This window comes from Bos grunniens, chromosome 13, assembly GCF_055505025.1.
Source record: "Bos grunniens cultivar Pamir isolate PY7600 chromosome 13, Bosgru_T2T1.0, whole genome shotgun sequence".
Lineage (NCBI taxonomy): Eukaryota > Metazoa > Chordata > Mammalia > Artiodactyla > Bovidae > Bos > Bos grunniens.
The window spans coordinates 18,503,450-18,520,864 of NC_141177.1; the positions used below are offsets into that span (position 1 = coordinate 18,503,450).

The following is a 17,415-nucleotide window of genomic DNA, read 5'->3' on the forward strand; positions in this document are numbered from 1 at the left end:
TGCATGAAAATCACAAAAATCTTTGCCTCCTCCCCCCTACTATTCTCACCCTCCCAGCTAAGATCTGAAGCCGCAGCTACTGATAACCCTGGCCTTTCTCAGTAAGCCCTGTCGATCATGAAGAAGGTATGCACATTCATGCCTGTTACTTTTTAAATGACAACAGATGCTCTGAAGTTACACCCAGTTTTACTGTTTGCCTCTGAAAATGAATCCACTAGGTTGCTTAGGAACAAAATTTCTGAGAATGAAGACTTCGAGCCTATGATAGCAGAGACCATCCAGGTGTGCAGAGACAGGAACCACCTGCCCATCTCCCATGATCTCTTCCACCTATAATGACTAACAAGATCTCCTGATGCTCTCTCCTGAACTGCTTGGAGAAGTCAGGTTTTAATTCCAGTACAAAGTCACTGCTACAAAGATGAAGGATCTCAACGGGAATTCAGAAGGAACAAGGTTCTGGAATATGGGACCCAGCTGGAGCGCTTATATTTCCCTGAGCAGAAAGAAAAACATCTAATTGAACCCTCAAATGAAAAGCGCCGCAACATGTACAATCAGGATCTGAGGTTTCTGTGCACCTTCCATCTGTGTCAGTCAATTTCTGGCTTCTCATTAAAAAGAAATTCATCTGGCTTACATGTCTTACAAGTCTTCTGATTTTATTAAATGTAAGGGAACACCCAGTCTATAACATCCTAAACAAGGGCTGTCACAGTAATGGCTAACTTCCCCAGTAACTATCCTTTCCTTCTCTTAACCACCTCCAACCTCACTCCTGGGTCTGCGCAGGGAAGACAGCCACTTGGCTGACCTCTTGCATTTAGGTGTGTCCATGAAACCACCTGTTCCCCCTCCAGGGAGTTAGAGCAGAACTGAGGTACAGGTGAGACTGCTTGGATGAGACAGGTGAGATTAAACCCAATGGGATGTCAGAGTAATAAGACAGAAGGAACCCAAGTCCCCAAGTCCACAGCTAGAATCACGGCAAAAGGCCACCTACCTGGCCTGGACTCCTGCCTACCTCTGCTTTATGTGAGAAAGAAAATTCCATTTTGTTTTAGCCTTTATTTTTTTGGTCTTTCTTATAGCAGCTTGGCTTTTACCCAAATCAACACAGACCCTTGCTGAATGTGCTCTGCTCAACCACTTCTTGCCACACTAGTGCTGGAAGCCGAGTCTCCGTGCACCAGAATGCAGGAGAAGGCAGACCCGCATTCTGTCATCTCCAGGCTCTGACATTCTACTTCACCTAACACAGGAGGGCTCCAGGACTAATGAGCACCAAGGAAACCTTGTCAGGGACTGGCCCATGGGCTCTAACGCATGTGTGGTACTGGAGTTTGATGACTTCATTAAAACGGTGCTCTATAGGCAAGCTCACGGGAGAACTTAAGGATTCTATCCCTGACATACCCTGTGCTACCACCAAAGGAAAATTCACAGACCCACTGAGAAGAGGCAGTTAGAGATAAGGACAAGGACCTAACGGGAGCTGGGACCTGAATTGTAGCCCTGGAAACCAAGGAGGGGGCTGTTCCACTCAAGGCCCAACTGCCCTATTTGGCAAAGTGGGAGCAGATTACAGAAGCCAATAGACCCCAATATGAGTTACATTTCTTTCTCAGAGCTTACGTGAACTTGGGTCATCTGACACGTACAATCTAACCACAGAAGGAAATTCACACTCAATTTCACTCCAAATTCTAGCCATTAAAAACCAGAAGTCCAGCTCCAAAGGGCATAAAACTTCTTCGTCTGAGCAAACTATCAAGAGACGTATTTACTGAGCAACCATTATGCTAGAGAGCAGGCCTACCAACAATGTCTATTCCAGCAGCTTTCAATTTTACTTTGTTTACCAATCAAGAATGTTTAGGATGGGAGTTCCCCAGTAGCCTAATGGTTAGAATTCTGGGCTTTCACTGTTGGGGCCCAGGTTCAATCCCTGGTCAGGGAATAGAGATCCCACAGCTGCATAGCAAGGCCAGAAAAAAAGAGAAAAGAATGTTTAGGATGAATGGATAAACAAAATATGGTATTACAAATAATGGAATATTATTTAGCCTTAAAAAGGAAGGAAATTCTGATGTAGGCTACAATATAGACAAGCCTTAAGGCTGTTATGCTAAGTGAAATAAGCCAGTCACAAAAGGACAAATATTGTTGAATCCCATTTATATGAGGTTCCCAGAGAGAGTCAAATTCATAAAGACATAAAGTAGAGGGGTGATTGTCAGGGGCTGGGGGAGGGGAAGTGGAGAGCGTTGTTTATTGGGTACAGAGTCTGCTTTGCGTGACACAAAGAATTCTGGAGACTGCTGCAACAGAGTGAATGTACTTAACACTGCTGAACTGTACACTTAAAAATGGTTAAGATGGCAAACTTCATATTATGTATGTGTGTGTGTGTGTGCTCAGTTGTGCCCAATTCTTTGCAACCCCATGGACTATATATAGCCCATCAGGCTTCTTTGTCCATGGAATTTTCCAGGCAAAAATACTGAGGTAGGTTTCCATTTCTTTCTTCAGGGGATGTTCCCAACCTAGAGACTGAACCCACTTCTCTTGGATCTCCTGCACTGGCAGGCAGATTATTTACCACTTCACCACTGGAAAGCCCCTATATTATGTATATCTTACCACAATTTTTTAAAAACTCAGCATGATACAACAAAACAAAAAACCAACTAAACTATAAATACACACTGCATATCTTGATTTAGTAGTGTTTGCAAGCATATATACACGTGTCAAAACTCAACAAACAAATGTTCTGTGATGACCTAGAGAGATGGGGTGGGAGGGAGGTTCAAGAGGAAGAGGACATATGTATACTTATGCTGATTAACGTTGTTATGTGGCAGAAACCAACCAAGCATTGCAAAGCAATTATCCTCTGATTAAAAACAAATTTTTAAAAGATGAATATTTAAAATGGGTGAGCTTAATTATATGTAAATTGTACCTCAATAGAGTTACATTAAAAAAAATGTTTATCATGTCACTGAGAATTTTTAATACAGGTCTCAAACTCAGTCTTCTCATCACCGGTTTTGTGGCTTTCCGGTTTCTCACATTTACCCTGCCCTCTGCCTGTGCCAAATCAGACTCAGCCCCAGAGCGGCAGGCGCCACACTTACTGCAAGATGCTCATCTTGAGCTGCAGGCCGTGCAGAACCTCGATCACTCTCTGCACGTCGCCGAGAAGCTGGTGGGTGGCCACGATCTTCTTGGCGTTCTGGTGGGAATAGTTCTCTTCTAAAAATGCCAGGCCGTGCATGTGTCCCCTGCTCAACCACTCCTTGTCATACCAGTATTTGAAGCCAGGCCTCTGACCTACAGCAGTGACAATGAGAGAGTTAATCCTTGGTCTGAAGGAAACCCAGACCGTTTCATCGTCACACAGTTATCACACAAACTACCGCTGTGTGCATATGTTCATTCATTCATCCAGTATACATTTACCTGGTACCTACTAGTCGCTGGGCTCTCTACAAGGTGCTGGGGATAAGGTAGTGAGAAAGGTTTATTCATGTCCTGATCTCTGCAACTGGCCAGAGGCAGAGTGGGAATTTCTCATTCCCTCTCCCACTTAAAACCTTCAATGACTTCCTACTGTGAACAAAAGAAAACCCAAAGCCCTCACTCTGGTCTGATGAGGCCTGCAGGACCTGGCTCCTCCCTCCCCTCCTTGCCTTACCCTTCTGGAACACATCAAGCTCCTTCTGGTTTTAGGATCTCTGCTCCAGCACCCCACCCCAACATGTCCGGAGCACTATTCCCCAAGACCTTTGCAGAACTGGCTCCCCACTGCCTCCTCAGACAGGCCCTTTGTTACCTCCCAAAGTAAGGCAGCCTCTTTGGTGCCTCCCAGTCATTTCCTATCTCAGGGCTTTTGCCCCATCAAAGCATTCATCCCTAGCTAATATGTTTTTGTTTATATGACTTATTTTGACATCTGTTTCTGGCCCCAACCCCACTAAGAGCCAGAATAGGAACTGTTTTGTTCACGGTTATATCCCCAGAGTCTAGCAAAAGCCATCTTGAATGAAGTTATCACCTGGAAAGACGCCCCAAGCCCCCTCCAACTGTCACCTACCACCTAACTGAACGAACACCCTGCTCCCTTCTCTGGATGTCCGTTTCCCACCTGTTAACAACAACAGATGAACTGAACAGCCTCAGTGGTCCTGTTCATTACAGGGATCCTTGGACTGAAAACACAACCACATATGACTTGTCAATGTCTCCTATTGCAAAAGCCTAGGGAACAGCTTCCAATCAGACTGCTATTCACCTCTCAATAGCTATTAAAAACCCTCAAATAATCAATCCTTTTCAAGGTCCTTGGACTCTTGGCTTTACTAAGACACATGGTGGGGATGCACCTCCACTCTGTTAAGTAACCTTTAAAGAAGAGCTCTGTTAGGTTAAATTTCTGGCCCAAGACACTGCAGAACCAAACACAGACAGTAAATGTGACAGTCACTGAGTGCTCAATTCGATGAATCTACTCCCAGTCTTGGCAATTTAGTTATCAAAGTCCAGAAAGTGCCTAGGGATTGATGAAAATGGTGTATATGATTTCTTAAAAGGAAAAAGTGGAAGAAAGAGTGAGAGACAAAGTAGACAGAAGAGATTTTTTAAACAATGCCCCAAAGGAGCCCTGGGGACTATGGGTGGAGCCTCAGAGGCGGCTGTCAGAGGTGGCCTGAGCAGCAGGATTCAGAGCAGCATTACCGGTTTGACAAGACAAAGGTCAGAGACACCAGTTCTCATCTTCTATCTGTCACTAACTGAGTGATCTTATGCCAGTCATGCCCCTTCTGGACCTGATGCTTGCCTGTTAAATGTCAAGGCTAAACTAAGTGGTCTCTGAGATCCTACCCGTCAGTTATAGTCTATGACTCATGGACTACTCTTCTGGCCATATTCTTTCCTTGGGGTAAAGGGAAAAATAGAGACAGATTGCTCTCTGCCTATAGACTAATCTAGCACAAGAAGACACAGTGTCACAATAGACCTTATCAGGCCCCAGGGGGCCCTACTTGCTGGAAAATGAACTATGGTAGCCCTTCCTATATAACCAGCGAAATCAGGAGAGTTAGTCCCCCAAGTCAGTTCTAATTCCAATTTGCTTCATGGGATTAGGAAAGTCATTTGTATCCCCGGGCATCACTTTCTTCCTCATAAGCAAAAATATAGGACTAGGAGCTCCTACCAGTGTCATCTCACTGTTACTAAAAGGAGTAACAGAAGCAGAGGCTTTCAAGCATTGTCTAGCTGTAAGGGGATCATGGGACTAGACCCAAGGGGAGAGACCTCACAGCTGATGAATGGAGACAATGTCCCCATCCCACTGACAGCAAGACAAGAACCACACAGATTTATAATGCATTCCTGAGATTTTTGGAAAGGGGCACTCGAGAGCCACAGGCCAGCCCTGCGGTCATGGAACAATGAAACAAACTGATCCTAAGGAAAGAACTCACTCCTCTGGGTGACAGGCTCTTTGCAAACACCTTTCCTGTCCCCCTCAAGGGCACATCTCCCTTCCACGCAGCAAGGATGCAGTGGAAGGCAGATGCCACCAGAGGGAGCAGAGGCCGGTTGCCAACCCTCCAATAGCCCTGAGCAGTCAAGGTCAGGGCCCACATCCTCATGAACTCTCAAGAAAAGGAAAAGGCGTTCGCTCTGGCAGCACATATGCTAAAACTGGAATGACAGAGAAAAGATGAGCGTGGCCCAGCACACGCAGGGACGACGTGCAAGCCTGTACAGCATCCCACAGTTCACACGGAGTGTCAGTGCACCAGACGAGAAAGTTATGGAGATCTGTGCGTACAGTTTATAAACAATCACTGCACCAGACACTTAAAATTTGTTAACAGGGTTGAGCTCATGTTATATGATTTTTTAACGACACACACACACACACAAAGGTTCTAGTTCAAGGCCAGCTCTTCTGCTAAGTGAACCTCTCCACGCACTCTTTCTTACTGCCAAGTTCAGGACAGCTGGCCACCAGGTGGCTAGCAACAAGAGTGAGGAGGCCGAGTCTAGCCAACGCTGAAGAAATGAGTCTCAAGACCCCAGACCTTCAGGCTGCTGCACCGCCCGCTGTGCTAAGGAAAAGGCTACATACTGTTAAGATCCCTGACTCCAGAAATCGCTACCTGGAGGGTCTCGGCAAACATAACAGGTGTATTTCTCAGGCACATTTTCTTCCAGTAATCCCATGCAGACCCCATGCTGCCAGCACTGGCACTCTTCACACTGTTAGAATTAAAGAAGCAATAAAAAAATTAAACTCAGAAGGAATCCTCCATCCAAAAATAAGACCCACCTGTGGGGGAGGGGCATGGGAGGTGGGAGGGAGGCAGGGCACTCCCCACGGACTCACGGGGAGCTGAGCTGCAGCCACTTGCACAGCTGCGCTGGCCAATGCAGTAGCCACCCTGTGCTTTCAACGTTTAGATTAACGAACGAAGTTAAAAATTCAGTTCCTTTTCCCACCAGCCAAATATTAAGTGCTCAACAGTCGTAAGAGGTTAGAGGCTACTGTACTGGATGGCACAGATAAAGAGAATTTAGATTACACAGTATCTGATCTCAGAAAAATGACTACTTTCCCTCCCATATCTAGAGGCTTTTACTTTTCTGATCACTTTATAAAGACAGAGGAAAAATAGTTTAAGCCCTCAGAGGAAGGTCTGAAAGACAAAAACCTGAGTTTGAATTCTGGCTCAGACATTCATTAGCTGTGTGACCTTGCAGATCAGGTCACTTCTCCACCCTGGGCTTCAGTTTCCCCATTTGTAAAACAGGATACTATTCCTACTGACCATGTGGGGCTGTCAGTGAGGAATCAATGGGTCATGTGTCATACAGTGGAGCCCAGCACTCAGCTTTTATGTATAAAGAGCCTATTCGTACTACAAAAGGGCAGGCTAATTCACTGTGATGCCTCCTGAAGTAACCATGTGCTATGCATGTGCTAAGTCACTTCAGTCACGTCTGACTGTGCGACCCTATGGACTGTAGCCTGCCAGGCTCCTCTGTCTATGGAATTCTCCAGGCAAGAATTCTAGAGTGGGTTGTCATGCCCTCCTCCAGGGGATCTTCCCAACATAGGATCAAACTGGGTCTCCTGTATTACAGGCACATTCTTTACCACTGAGCCAGCAGTGAAGCCCAATCACGTGCTGCTGCTGCTACATCACTTCAGTCGTGTCCGACTCTGTGCGACCCCACAGATGGCAGCCCACCAGGCTCCTCTGTCCCTGGCCTAGCACTCTGCATTTCTTCTCTCTAAACCTTACCAAAGGTCACACAGCTGAGAAGAGGCAACAGTGGATCAACACTTGGATCCACTGTTGATCAAACACAAGCCCAGCTAACTGCATGACTGTTCTTTTAACCCAGGGGTCCCCAACCTCTGGAGTCAAATGCCTGATTATCTGAGGTGGGGCTGATGTAATACTAATAGAAATGAAGTGCACAGTCAATGTAACGCACTTGAATCATCATAAAACCATTCCCCACCCCAGGTCCAGGGAAAAACTGTCTTCCACAAAACCTGTCCCTGGTGCCAAAAAGGTTGGGGACCGCTGTTTTAACCCCTAGGCTCCACTGCCTTCCCTGGGGAAGGAGGAAAGGGAGAAGGGGCAGGAGGCAGAGAGCAAAAAGAAAGGAGCAGAGGGTGAGGGCAGCACTGGGAGAGCGGTGGCTGGCCTGAGGAGAGGAAGCCCGAGAACTCAGGTCCAGGGGAGAAATGGAGTGGAAAAGGACGCCAAGGGAGACACCAGGATACTTCCAGCAGTTCCAGACCAGGCCCTAAACCGTTGGACAACTCTGGAAAGGGGATAGTGAGCTTCTGACATGGTTTGAGAGTGGACCACCGGCCTGGCCACAAGGGAAAAAAGCTGAAGCTCACAGTCTACAGCCACCTGGAATCAGATAGGCCTCAGCATCAAAGGGCTTTTATGGGCTGATCATATCAGAATCAATAGGGGCAGAGCTGAAAGAGAGACTTCAGATGTAATCTAGATTCTTCCATTTCCAAAAAGGAAACTAAGGCTCAGAGGGAAAGAAAAGGGTGTGAGACAACAAAGGCAGCTGGTAGCAGAAAACAGACGAATAATTAAGAATGAAAGTCTCAGCCATTAAAAAGAATACATTTGAATCAGTTCTAATGAGGTGGATGAAACTGGAGCCTATTATACAGAGTGAAGTAAGCCAGAAGGAAAAACATAAATACAGTATACTAACGCATATATATGGAATTTAGAAAGATGGTAACAATAACCCGGTGTACGAGACAGCAAAAGAGACACTGATGTATAGAACAGTCTTATGGACTCTGTGGGAGAGGGAGAGGGTGGGAAGATTTGGGAGAATGGCAATGAAACATGTAAAATATCATGTAGGAAACGAGTTGCCAGTCCAGGTTCGATGCATGATGCTGGATGCTTGGGGCTGGTGCACTGGGACGGCCCAGAGGGATGGTATGGGGAGGGAGGAGGGAGGAGGGTTCGGGATGGGGAACACATGTATACCTGTGGCGGATTCATTTTGAAATTTGGCAAAACTAATACAATTATGTAAAGTTTAAAAATAAAATAAAATTGGAAGAATAAAAAAAAAAAAAAAAAAAGAATGAAAGTCTCTCTCACCAATGACTTTGTGTTTTAAGAACTAGGAGACACCAAAATTGAATCAAATACAGCTAAGCTGAAATTTTAAAAATAATTTTCTCACGTGGGTCGGGCTAATATACATTGTTCATTTTTAAAAAGTTTAAATTGGGGACTTAATCTGGCAGTCCAGTGGTTAAGACTCTGCACACCCAATGCAGAGGGCACAAGGTTTGATCCCTGGTCAGGGAAGACCCCACATGCCATGCAGTGCAGCCACAAAATAAAACTAATTAAAAAGCTTTTCAATATTTGTGGGGCGGGGGTTAGGGGGGAGCACCTACGTTGTGAGTCTTGCAAGATAGTGGTCCCAGACCAAGGACCGAACCCAGGGCCCCACCCTCAGTCACTGAGAGCACCGAGTCCTAACTCCTGGCCCACTAGGGCATTCCCAAAAAGTTTAAATTTAGAAACAAGCAGAAACAGTAACAGAAAAGATAAACTATCTAAGAATAAATCTAAGACTAAGAATAAAAGCATGCAAGATCTAAATAAAGAAAATTTTTGATTATTTGAAGGACACAGAGACTTAAGTCAATGAATAAGCTGCAGTTTATTTCTTAATAGCAAGAGTCATTATCAAAAGGATGATAGTTTTCCTTGGATTAATATATAAAAATAATGTAGTGCCAATAAAACAATAAACTAATAGCTTTGGAACAGAAGCTGATTCTAATAGCCAGGAAATTCATTAAAAAAACAAAAGGGGGTACTAGCCCTACCAGATATGTTAAACATATTAAAAAGGTATAATAATTAAAATAGAATTGTACAAGCAAATATAGAGAGCAGAAAGAAGACAGAATCCAGAATGAGAAACAACCACATCCAGAAATGCAGTAAATAAAGGTGGCTCTGTAATACGGGGCTGGTGTTGGAACAACTGGGTAGCAAGAGCCCTCATCCTGTATCAGGATAAATTCCAGGCAAATCAAATATTTACATAGTTTTAAAAAAATAAATGAAACTGCAAAACTACCAGAAGAAACCAGGATAAATTCATTTATTGAGTTTTCTGTAGACTTTTATGAACTTCCAATGAGGAATCAACTCCTATTCAAATCTCAAAAGCCATTAAAGAAGTTTGATATATTTGACCTCATAAAAACAAAGCATCTGTAAGACAAGTCAAAAGACAGATGACCAAACAGATACAAATATTTGTAACCGTTCTCACAGCTGATACAAAAACATATCAACAAAAAGCCTACACAAACCAGCAGGAAAATGACCAACCATCCAACAAATAAATGGATAAAGAACATGAACAGACAGCGCAAAGGAAAAAAACAAATCTTAAGTAAAAAGATGTTCAAATTAACCATTAGAAGAATAACAGAAAATTGTATTAATGTAAATTAATGTGAAGTCAAATCAGCCTAATAATAAGTATATACATTAGTATTTTTAGATTTTGAGATTATATGTAAGTATCAACTAATTCTTCATACCTTTATGTACTCCCTGAAATTTTTAAACATTTACTGCTTTCATCATAGAAGTGTTATTCTCATGAAAAGCTGTTTATAGATTATAATTTTCATTTATATATGCATTTGTATGTGTGTATTTAAAAACAACAGTGGTTATTTCTGGGTGAAAATAATCTGGGTCATCCTTGTTTTCTTCTTTGTAGCTCATGCAAAGCACAGAAAAACCACAATCATAATTCTTTTTAAGTTTATTAAAATTACAAAATAGCTATACTAGCAGATTGTTTTTATCTGAAGAGCAAAGATAAAAACAGTTTGATAATACTCTGTAGTGACAAGGGCACTGGTAAGGCTGTTCTTGGTACGTCAGTGAGTGAAAAGCCGCTCAGTCGTGTCCAACTCTTTGCAATCCTGTGGACTATACAGTCCATGGAATGCTCCAGGCCAGAATACTGGATTGGGCAACTGTTCACTTTTCCAGAGCGTCTTCCCAACCCAGGGATCGAACCCAGGTCTCCCACATTGCAGGTGGATTCTTTACCAGATGAGCCACCAGGGAAACCCAGGAATGCTGAAGTGGGTAGCCTATCCCTTCTCCAGTGGACCTTCTTCACCCAGGAATCAAACCGGGGTCTCCTGCATTGCAGGGGGATTCTTTACCAGCTGAGCTACCAGGGAAGCCCCTGGTACACCAGGGAGGGTTTCTAAAGTGTTGTTATGACAAATAATATATAACAGTATTTCTCAAAATAACAAAGGCCCACAAACTTTTGCCCAGAAACTCTAAACCTCAGTTTTACTCTTATTCTGGTGTTCTTGTTCCTGCTCAAACTGAGTCTTTTGTCTTGTACTGAAGATTTGGTTAGGTAGGCTCAAGGGGGAATAAAGGTGAGTTTCTGACAATTTTTTGAGGTCTTGTGAGATAAACAAGTCCATAAAAAAAAAACCCCTCAGTCTCACAGGTATACTTACACAAAATCATTCATTATACTGCTATTAAGACTAGGAACAATCTAAATGTCAATCAATAAGGGAAAGGTTAAATAAATGATTCGTTCATTGTTCAGCTATAAAAAAGACTGGGGAACCTTTCTGAGATCTGAAAATGGAAAGGTCTTCAACTTATATATTATTAAATGAAAAAAGATATTGAAAATACTATGTATTAAAATAACATGCGTTTAAATTTTTAAAAAGATGATTGCACAGCAAAGTAAATGATGTACTCAATGCCAGTTCACTTAATGCCACGTAAATTTAAAAACGGTTAGTCTAGTAAATTTAGCGATGTGGATAAACCAAGAGTCTGTGATACAGAGTCAGAGAGAGAAAAACAAATATCATATATGTGGTGTTGGAGAAGACTTTTGAGAGTCCCTAGGACTGCAAGGAAATCCAACCAGTCCATCCTAAAGGAGATCAGTCCTGAGTGTTCATTGGAAGGACTGATGTTGAAGCTGAAACTCCAATACTTCGGCCACCTGATGCGAAGAGCTGACTCATTCAAAAAGACCCTGATGCTGGGAAAGATTGAAAGTGGGAGGAGAAGGGGACAATGGAGGATGAGATGGTTGGATGTCATCACCAACTCAATGGACATGAGTTTGGATAAACTCTAGGAGTTGGTGATGGACAGGGAGGCCTGGCATGCTGCAGTCCACGGGGTCACAGGGTCAGAGACGACTGAGTGACTAAACTGAACTGAACTGAATGTATACATACGGAATCTAGAAAAATGGTCCTGATGAACCTATTTGCAAGGCAGGAACACAGACGCAGATGTACAGAACAACGTGCGGACACAGGGAGGAGAGGGTGGGATGAACTGGATATACTGCTATACCATGTGTAAAATACCACGTGTAAAACAGATAGCTAGTGGGAAGTGGCTATGTAGCACAGGAGCTCAGCTCAGTGCTGTGATGACCTAGAAGGGTGGGAAGAGGGTGGATGGGATGGAGGCTCAAGAGGGAGGGGATATATGTATACATATAGCTGATTCACGTCACTGTACAACAGAAACTAATATTATAAAGCAATTATATTCCAATTAAAAAAATTTAAAAAGACAGAAAACTTTATGTTATGTATATGTCCATGCTAAATTGCTTCAGTCATGTCCAACTCTTTTTGACCCTAATGACCATAGCTCACCAGGCTCCTCTGTCCATGGGATTCCCCAGGCAAGAATACTGGAGTGGGTTGCCACGTCCTCCTCCAGGGGATCTTCCCAACCCAAGGATCAAACCCCCGTCTCTCAGGTATCCTGCACTGGTATGCAGGTTCTTTATCACTAGCGCCACCTTGGATGTCCTATATTATATATATTTTAATCACAAAAAGAAAGGGAAAATGTGGAGAGAATACATGTATTACTGCTTATTTTGCCACTGAATGTTTCTGGAGTGATGCACAAGAACACAACGAAGACTGCCTCCAGGGAAAGCAAACAAGTTTTTATATGGGCTTCTTATTAAAGATTCTATACAATTTTCACCGGGGTTTGGCACCTAATGTTATATATTTGTTGCTCTAGGGCAAAGGTCAACAGACTATAGCCCACAGGCCAAATTCAGCTTAAGTCCTATTTTGGTAAATTAAGTATTCTACGAACATAACCATACTCATTCATTTTTTGGTACTACTTCTGGCTGCTTGGGGCAGAGCTGCGTAGTTGTGACAGAAACCAAGTGACCAAAGCCTAAAATATTTATTATCTGGTCCTTTAAGAAAAAGTTTGCCAAACCTGCCCTAGAGCAATTAAAATAATTCAAATATTAAATGAGTTTCTTGATGTTCATTTTTTATGTGGTACCCAGATTTCTCAAACATTCATGATTATTTAATAGGATTTTAACCTTCCAGTGATTTAAATTAGCACTGGTAAATAAAATCAAATAATAACATATGTGAGCAATACTGATACCAAATAATGAACAAGAAAACCATTTTCTCTAAAGGAATCTTCTACAGAACAAATTCTAAATGTATTCCATGACTGTGCAAATTACCAACGTAAGTTAAAATTTTAAGGAAAAAAATGACTTGAACTTTCCTAGACAATGAATACATTTAAAACTAGAGGAATACATTTTAAAGGTTTGAACTGTTCTTGTTCCTGCTGCTGCTGCTGCTGTTTAGTCACTAAGTTGTGTCTGACTCTTTGCTACCCCGTGGACTGCAGCCCGCCAGGCTCCCTGTCCATGGGATTTTCCAGACAAGAATACTGGAGTGGGTTGCCATTTCCTTCTCCAGGGCATCTTTCCAACCCAGTGATTGAACCCATATCCTCTGCTTGGCAGGCAGATTCTTGATCACTGAGCCACCTGGGAAGTCCCATTTGTTCCTATTAGCTTCCTTTAAATTTATGCCTTTTGCTGAAATTACTGAGTAGAAAAGGTACACTGCTCATGATGACAGATAAAGTCAGGAACTGTCCCTTTATAACACAAAGCCAGCTGGCAGCAAGTGAACACCAAGTATTCTACAGCAAAACCCACGGTGTTCTTAAGTGAGCTCATCACCACCACAATGCCAGAAAGCAAGCCACAGTGCTGAGCTGAGCTGGGGGGAAGCTGAGCTGGAAGTGGAGCCTAGGAAGCACAAAATGGACTCAGCCATGTAAAAGCTGGTATGGCCTCAATTTTCCAAACTTAGTTTCATAGCACAAAAATGGTACTTTAAGCTCTATCCCCCAAATACCCCATGATCCTTGCCACTTACAGAAAAGTCAATGGAGAAAGTACCATGGTGGATCAGAACTGCATCTCCTACACTGATGTGCTGGAAGAGCCTTGCCAGGAGAGGCCTTCATTACTCAACCACTAATGATTTCTGTGGACATATGAGGACCAAATCAGGCTTCCAATGCCCAGAACTGAGCACATGCCCAGAGAGACAGGATAAAAACTAACAATCTTCAACATACTTTTAAAACCAAATTTTAAAAAAAAATCTACTTAAAAAAGGGGAGGGCGGTATGTTTCATGTTATATAAGTTTTTAAATTATATTCCACTGAGCTTCAGAGATTCTACACACAGGTTTTATAAAATGGTACTATTTCAAAAGAAAAAATAAAGCAAAAAATGCACACTCCAAGCTTAATGTTAAGACAACATATGTTAAGAGCCCATAACAGTACACCTAATTCTGTACTGTTAGGCTAACTAAGTATTATGCTGTCCTTTAAACAAAGCTTTTCTTCCTGTCTCCGATTAATTAAAGTGACTACATAGCCTGCTATTTAGGAAAAGTCGCCCACGCAATGGCCATGTTCATTAGGCCTGTCTCACAAAAAGAAGAAAACAACAGAGACACTGAAATGCTCTAAGTCAGCAACCAGCACACCACCCTGAATGCATATTAGACCTCACCGAAAGTGGCCATTTCTGAACTTCCAAGTAAAAATTATTCATTCTGAGCTTTCAAAACTACTTTTACCTGTTATACATTTTGGGGTTCTGTGAAAGAGTCTACATGGGCAAGGGGTTCTGATGCTGAAAAAGTCTGGAAACAACTGACCTAATGCATGGTGGTGGTTTAGTCGCCAAGTTATGTCCAACTTCTTGTGACCCATGGACTGTAGCCCACCAGGCTCCTTTGTCCATGGGATATTCCAGGCAAGAATACTGGAGTGGGTTGCCATTTCCTTCTCCAGGGGATCTTCCTGACCCAGGGAGCAAACCCGGGTCTCTTGTATTACAGCAGATTCTTTACTGACTGAGCCACCAGGGAAGCCTGACCTAATGCACACTACAGATCATAAATATCAGGAGCTACTGGAGACCATTCACGTACCTTAATTCCCAGAGGCTGCCATGAAGGCTATTCAAAGAGAAACTCCTAAAATAATTCTAACCCATGTATACATGACTTATGTAAAAAACTCAGGTTCCCTGAATACCCAGGGTATTTATGACAGTCCAGGGAGTCCACCAGGCAACAGTCACCTCCAGCACGACCGTGATTAAGAGCAAGAGAAGGGCAGAGGCAACCAGGTGCTAGCCAGTGACGGTCTCCCAGAGCAGGCAAGGAACTCCCCGGCATTCACCCTCGCCAGGAGACACATCCCAGAAATGGAGATGACAACTACAAATGCCAGGGAAATAAAGAGTAAGAAATAGACCACCATTTCATTAGGTCATAAAGAAAATCTGCCTTAGAGAGAAGATATGGGTCCATAGGAAGATCAAACTGCCCCTCCAGAGTGTTGGGTCCCTATTCAACTCCTCACTGTGTGACCACAGGCAAGGCCCTCCCCATTCACCAATGTCCAGCTGGCCTAAGCAGAGCATGAGAGATTTACACTCAACGATCCCTCAAGTCCTCTCTTATTCTATTAATAGGTTATTTATACCGGCCTGAGATGCAGAGAAAGCTGAATGAGTAAGCAAAGCTCAACCTAGTGCTGAAAATACTGCCTACCTGGGGCTTCTGACCTGACTTGTGATTCTTGCTGGCCTCGAATAGTAGCCCTTCAAAATTCCCACCAAGGACAAGTTTGTGTTTCTCTGGACCTGTGGCTCCTGGAAGCTCCACCTACCTGAATCATGAAGTCATTTTCCTCCTGAACCTCACAGATGCAGCGGACCACTTCAAAGTCATAACGGTCATCCCCATCAAGTTCCTCGTCTGGATTAGTGGTCACATCGATGTCTTGGCCATACTCCTCATCGCTCCAAAGAAAGCTCTCGGAAGAGGACTCACTCAGATTATCCTCTTCTACGAGGAAAGGGAAAACAACAGTCACAAAATAAAAAGATAATCAACCCTAGATCACCAAGACCTGTAAGAAATGACCTTACAGACCCTCTCCTCTGTGAACTTTCACAGAGCTGGGAAATACGAACTCCAATTGGTTCCTTGGGACTGTCATCTACTAATAGCCGAAACAATATCTGCTGCATGGCAGTAAACTGAGCTCCCTTTCCTCATTTTCCCGACATTGAAGCCCAAGGTAAGTAGCTGCTCAAGGTCACAGAGCTCAATGGCAAAGAAATTGCAAATCCCCATAAACCATACAGATCATCATCCCTAATGGCACAAACGTGTTCCTCAACCTCACCACAGCCACCCAGGACCTGGTTTACAGCAAAGTCTGTATCCACAGTCACCTTCAAAACTCTGTAAACCTTGGAGAATGAGGAAAGGGAAGATTCCAGGGATAGTCAGAACTAGAATATCTAGTCTGGGCTGCCTGATTAGTGATAATTACAGCTAACATTTACTGATCACTTATTCTGTACCAGACACTGTTGTAAGTACTTTACATATACTATTTTCAAACTCATGATCATCCTATAAGTTGCTGAAGATGGGGAAGCTTCAAGGTTGACTTGGATTTCCCCAAGAAACCAGGTTATATGCAGAGGCCACCAACAAGAAATGAAGGAAAACGGAGGCAGGTGTGCAAGGGAAAGAGGGATAATGAAATTGGTTATAGACACACTGGCTGAGGGGTACCTATGAGACATTCTATTAAGACCAAAGTTGGAGAGAAGGGCAATTCAGGAAAGGTATAGCTAATGGCCTATTTCATTTGATGTCTGTTTTTTTTTCAGCTGCTAACTCTTTTGCAACACCATGGACTGTAGCCTACCAGGCTCCTCTGTCCATGGGATTTTCCAGGCAAGAATACTGGAGTGAGTTGCCATTTTCTTCTCCATTTATTTGATGTACTTTTTATTTAAAAGATCTAACAATTACTTGCAGAAGGCCTGAGAGTAGACTACAATATCAACGTAAAGCCAGCATGCTCAGACTATAGTGTTGTACAAATGGTCAAGCCAGCAGGCAGCCTCCTTACCAGACACTTTCACTTTCCCTCTGTGGTTTCCAGACTCTGAGCCTTGGATCTGTGGGCTCATATGGACACCAGGCTTGTGTGAGGAACCACACTTGGTAACAGCAAATGTCTTAGGTGGAGAAGGTTCCTGGGGAGTGTCACTGACCTCCTCACTGCAAGGGCATTCTGGAAGAACAAGATCAAGAAGAAATTAGCACCCCCAGACATCACCAGGGCATTCCAGAATCAATACCATCCAACCAACAGCTCTGCTGGTCAAACAGCTCAAATCCTCAGGAGGAATTCAGCTACAAAAGGGTACAGGTTAATACTTACAGTTACCTCTAAGAACCTCAAAACCAAAGCCTTCCTCACCACCCTCTAAGCCAGAAGATGGTTTGAGAATAAAATGTGGCATTCCTTTAGCTCCCAAGACTGGAGCACTGATTTTCTTAAAAATCGGCATTTTTGTTGGAGCTAGACACATACTTTTA

At 43.3% G+C, this 17,415-nt stretch overlaps 1 protein-coding gene across 47 annotated transcripts in view; it reads right to left on the minus strand.

Moving 5' to 3' along the window:
- Positions 1-17,415, minus strand: part of PHF20 (PHD finger protein 20) — a 129,292-nt gene that overhangs the window by 11,822 nt on the left and 100,055 nt on the right. For 43 of the 47 annotated variants that reach the window (XM_086332075.1, XM_086332092.1, XM_086332084.1 and 40 more), the window contains 4 exons: positions 16,943-17,107; positions 15,680-15,858; positions 6,183-6,282; positions 3,147-3,342 (listed from right to left, as the gene is read on the minus strand). In XM_086332075.1, the coding sequence (XP_086188201.1) occupies positions 3,147-3,342; positions 6,183-6,282; positions 15,680-15,858; positions 16,943-17,107 (640 nt within the window). The other 4 variants (XR_015139086.1, XR_015139085.1, XM_086332094.1 and 1 more) reach the window with 3 other exon arrangements.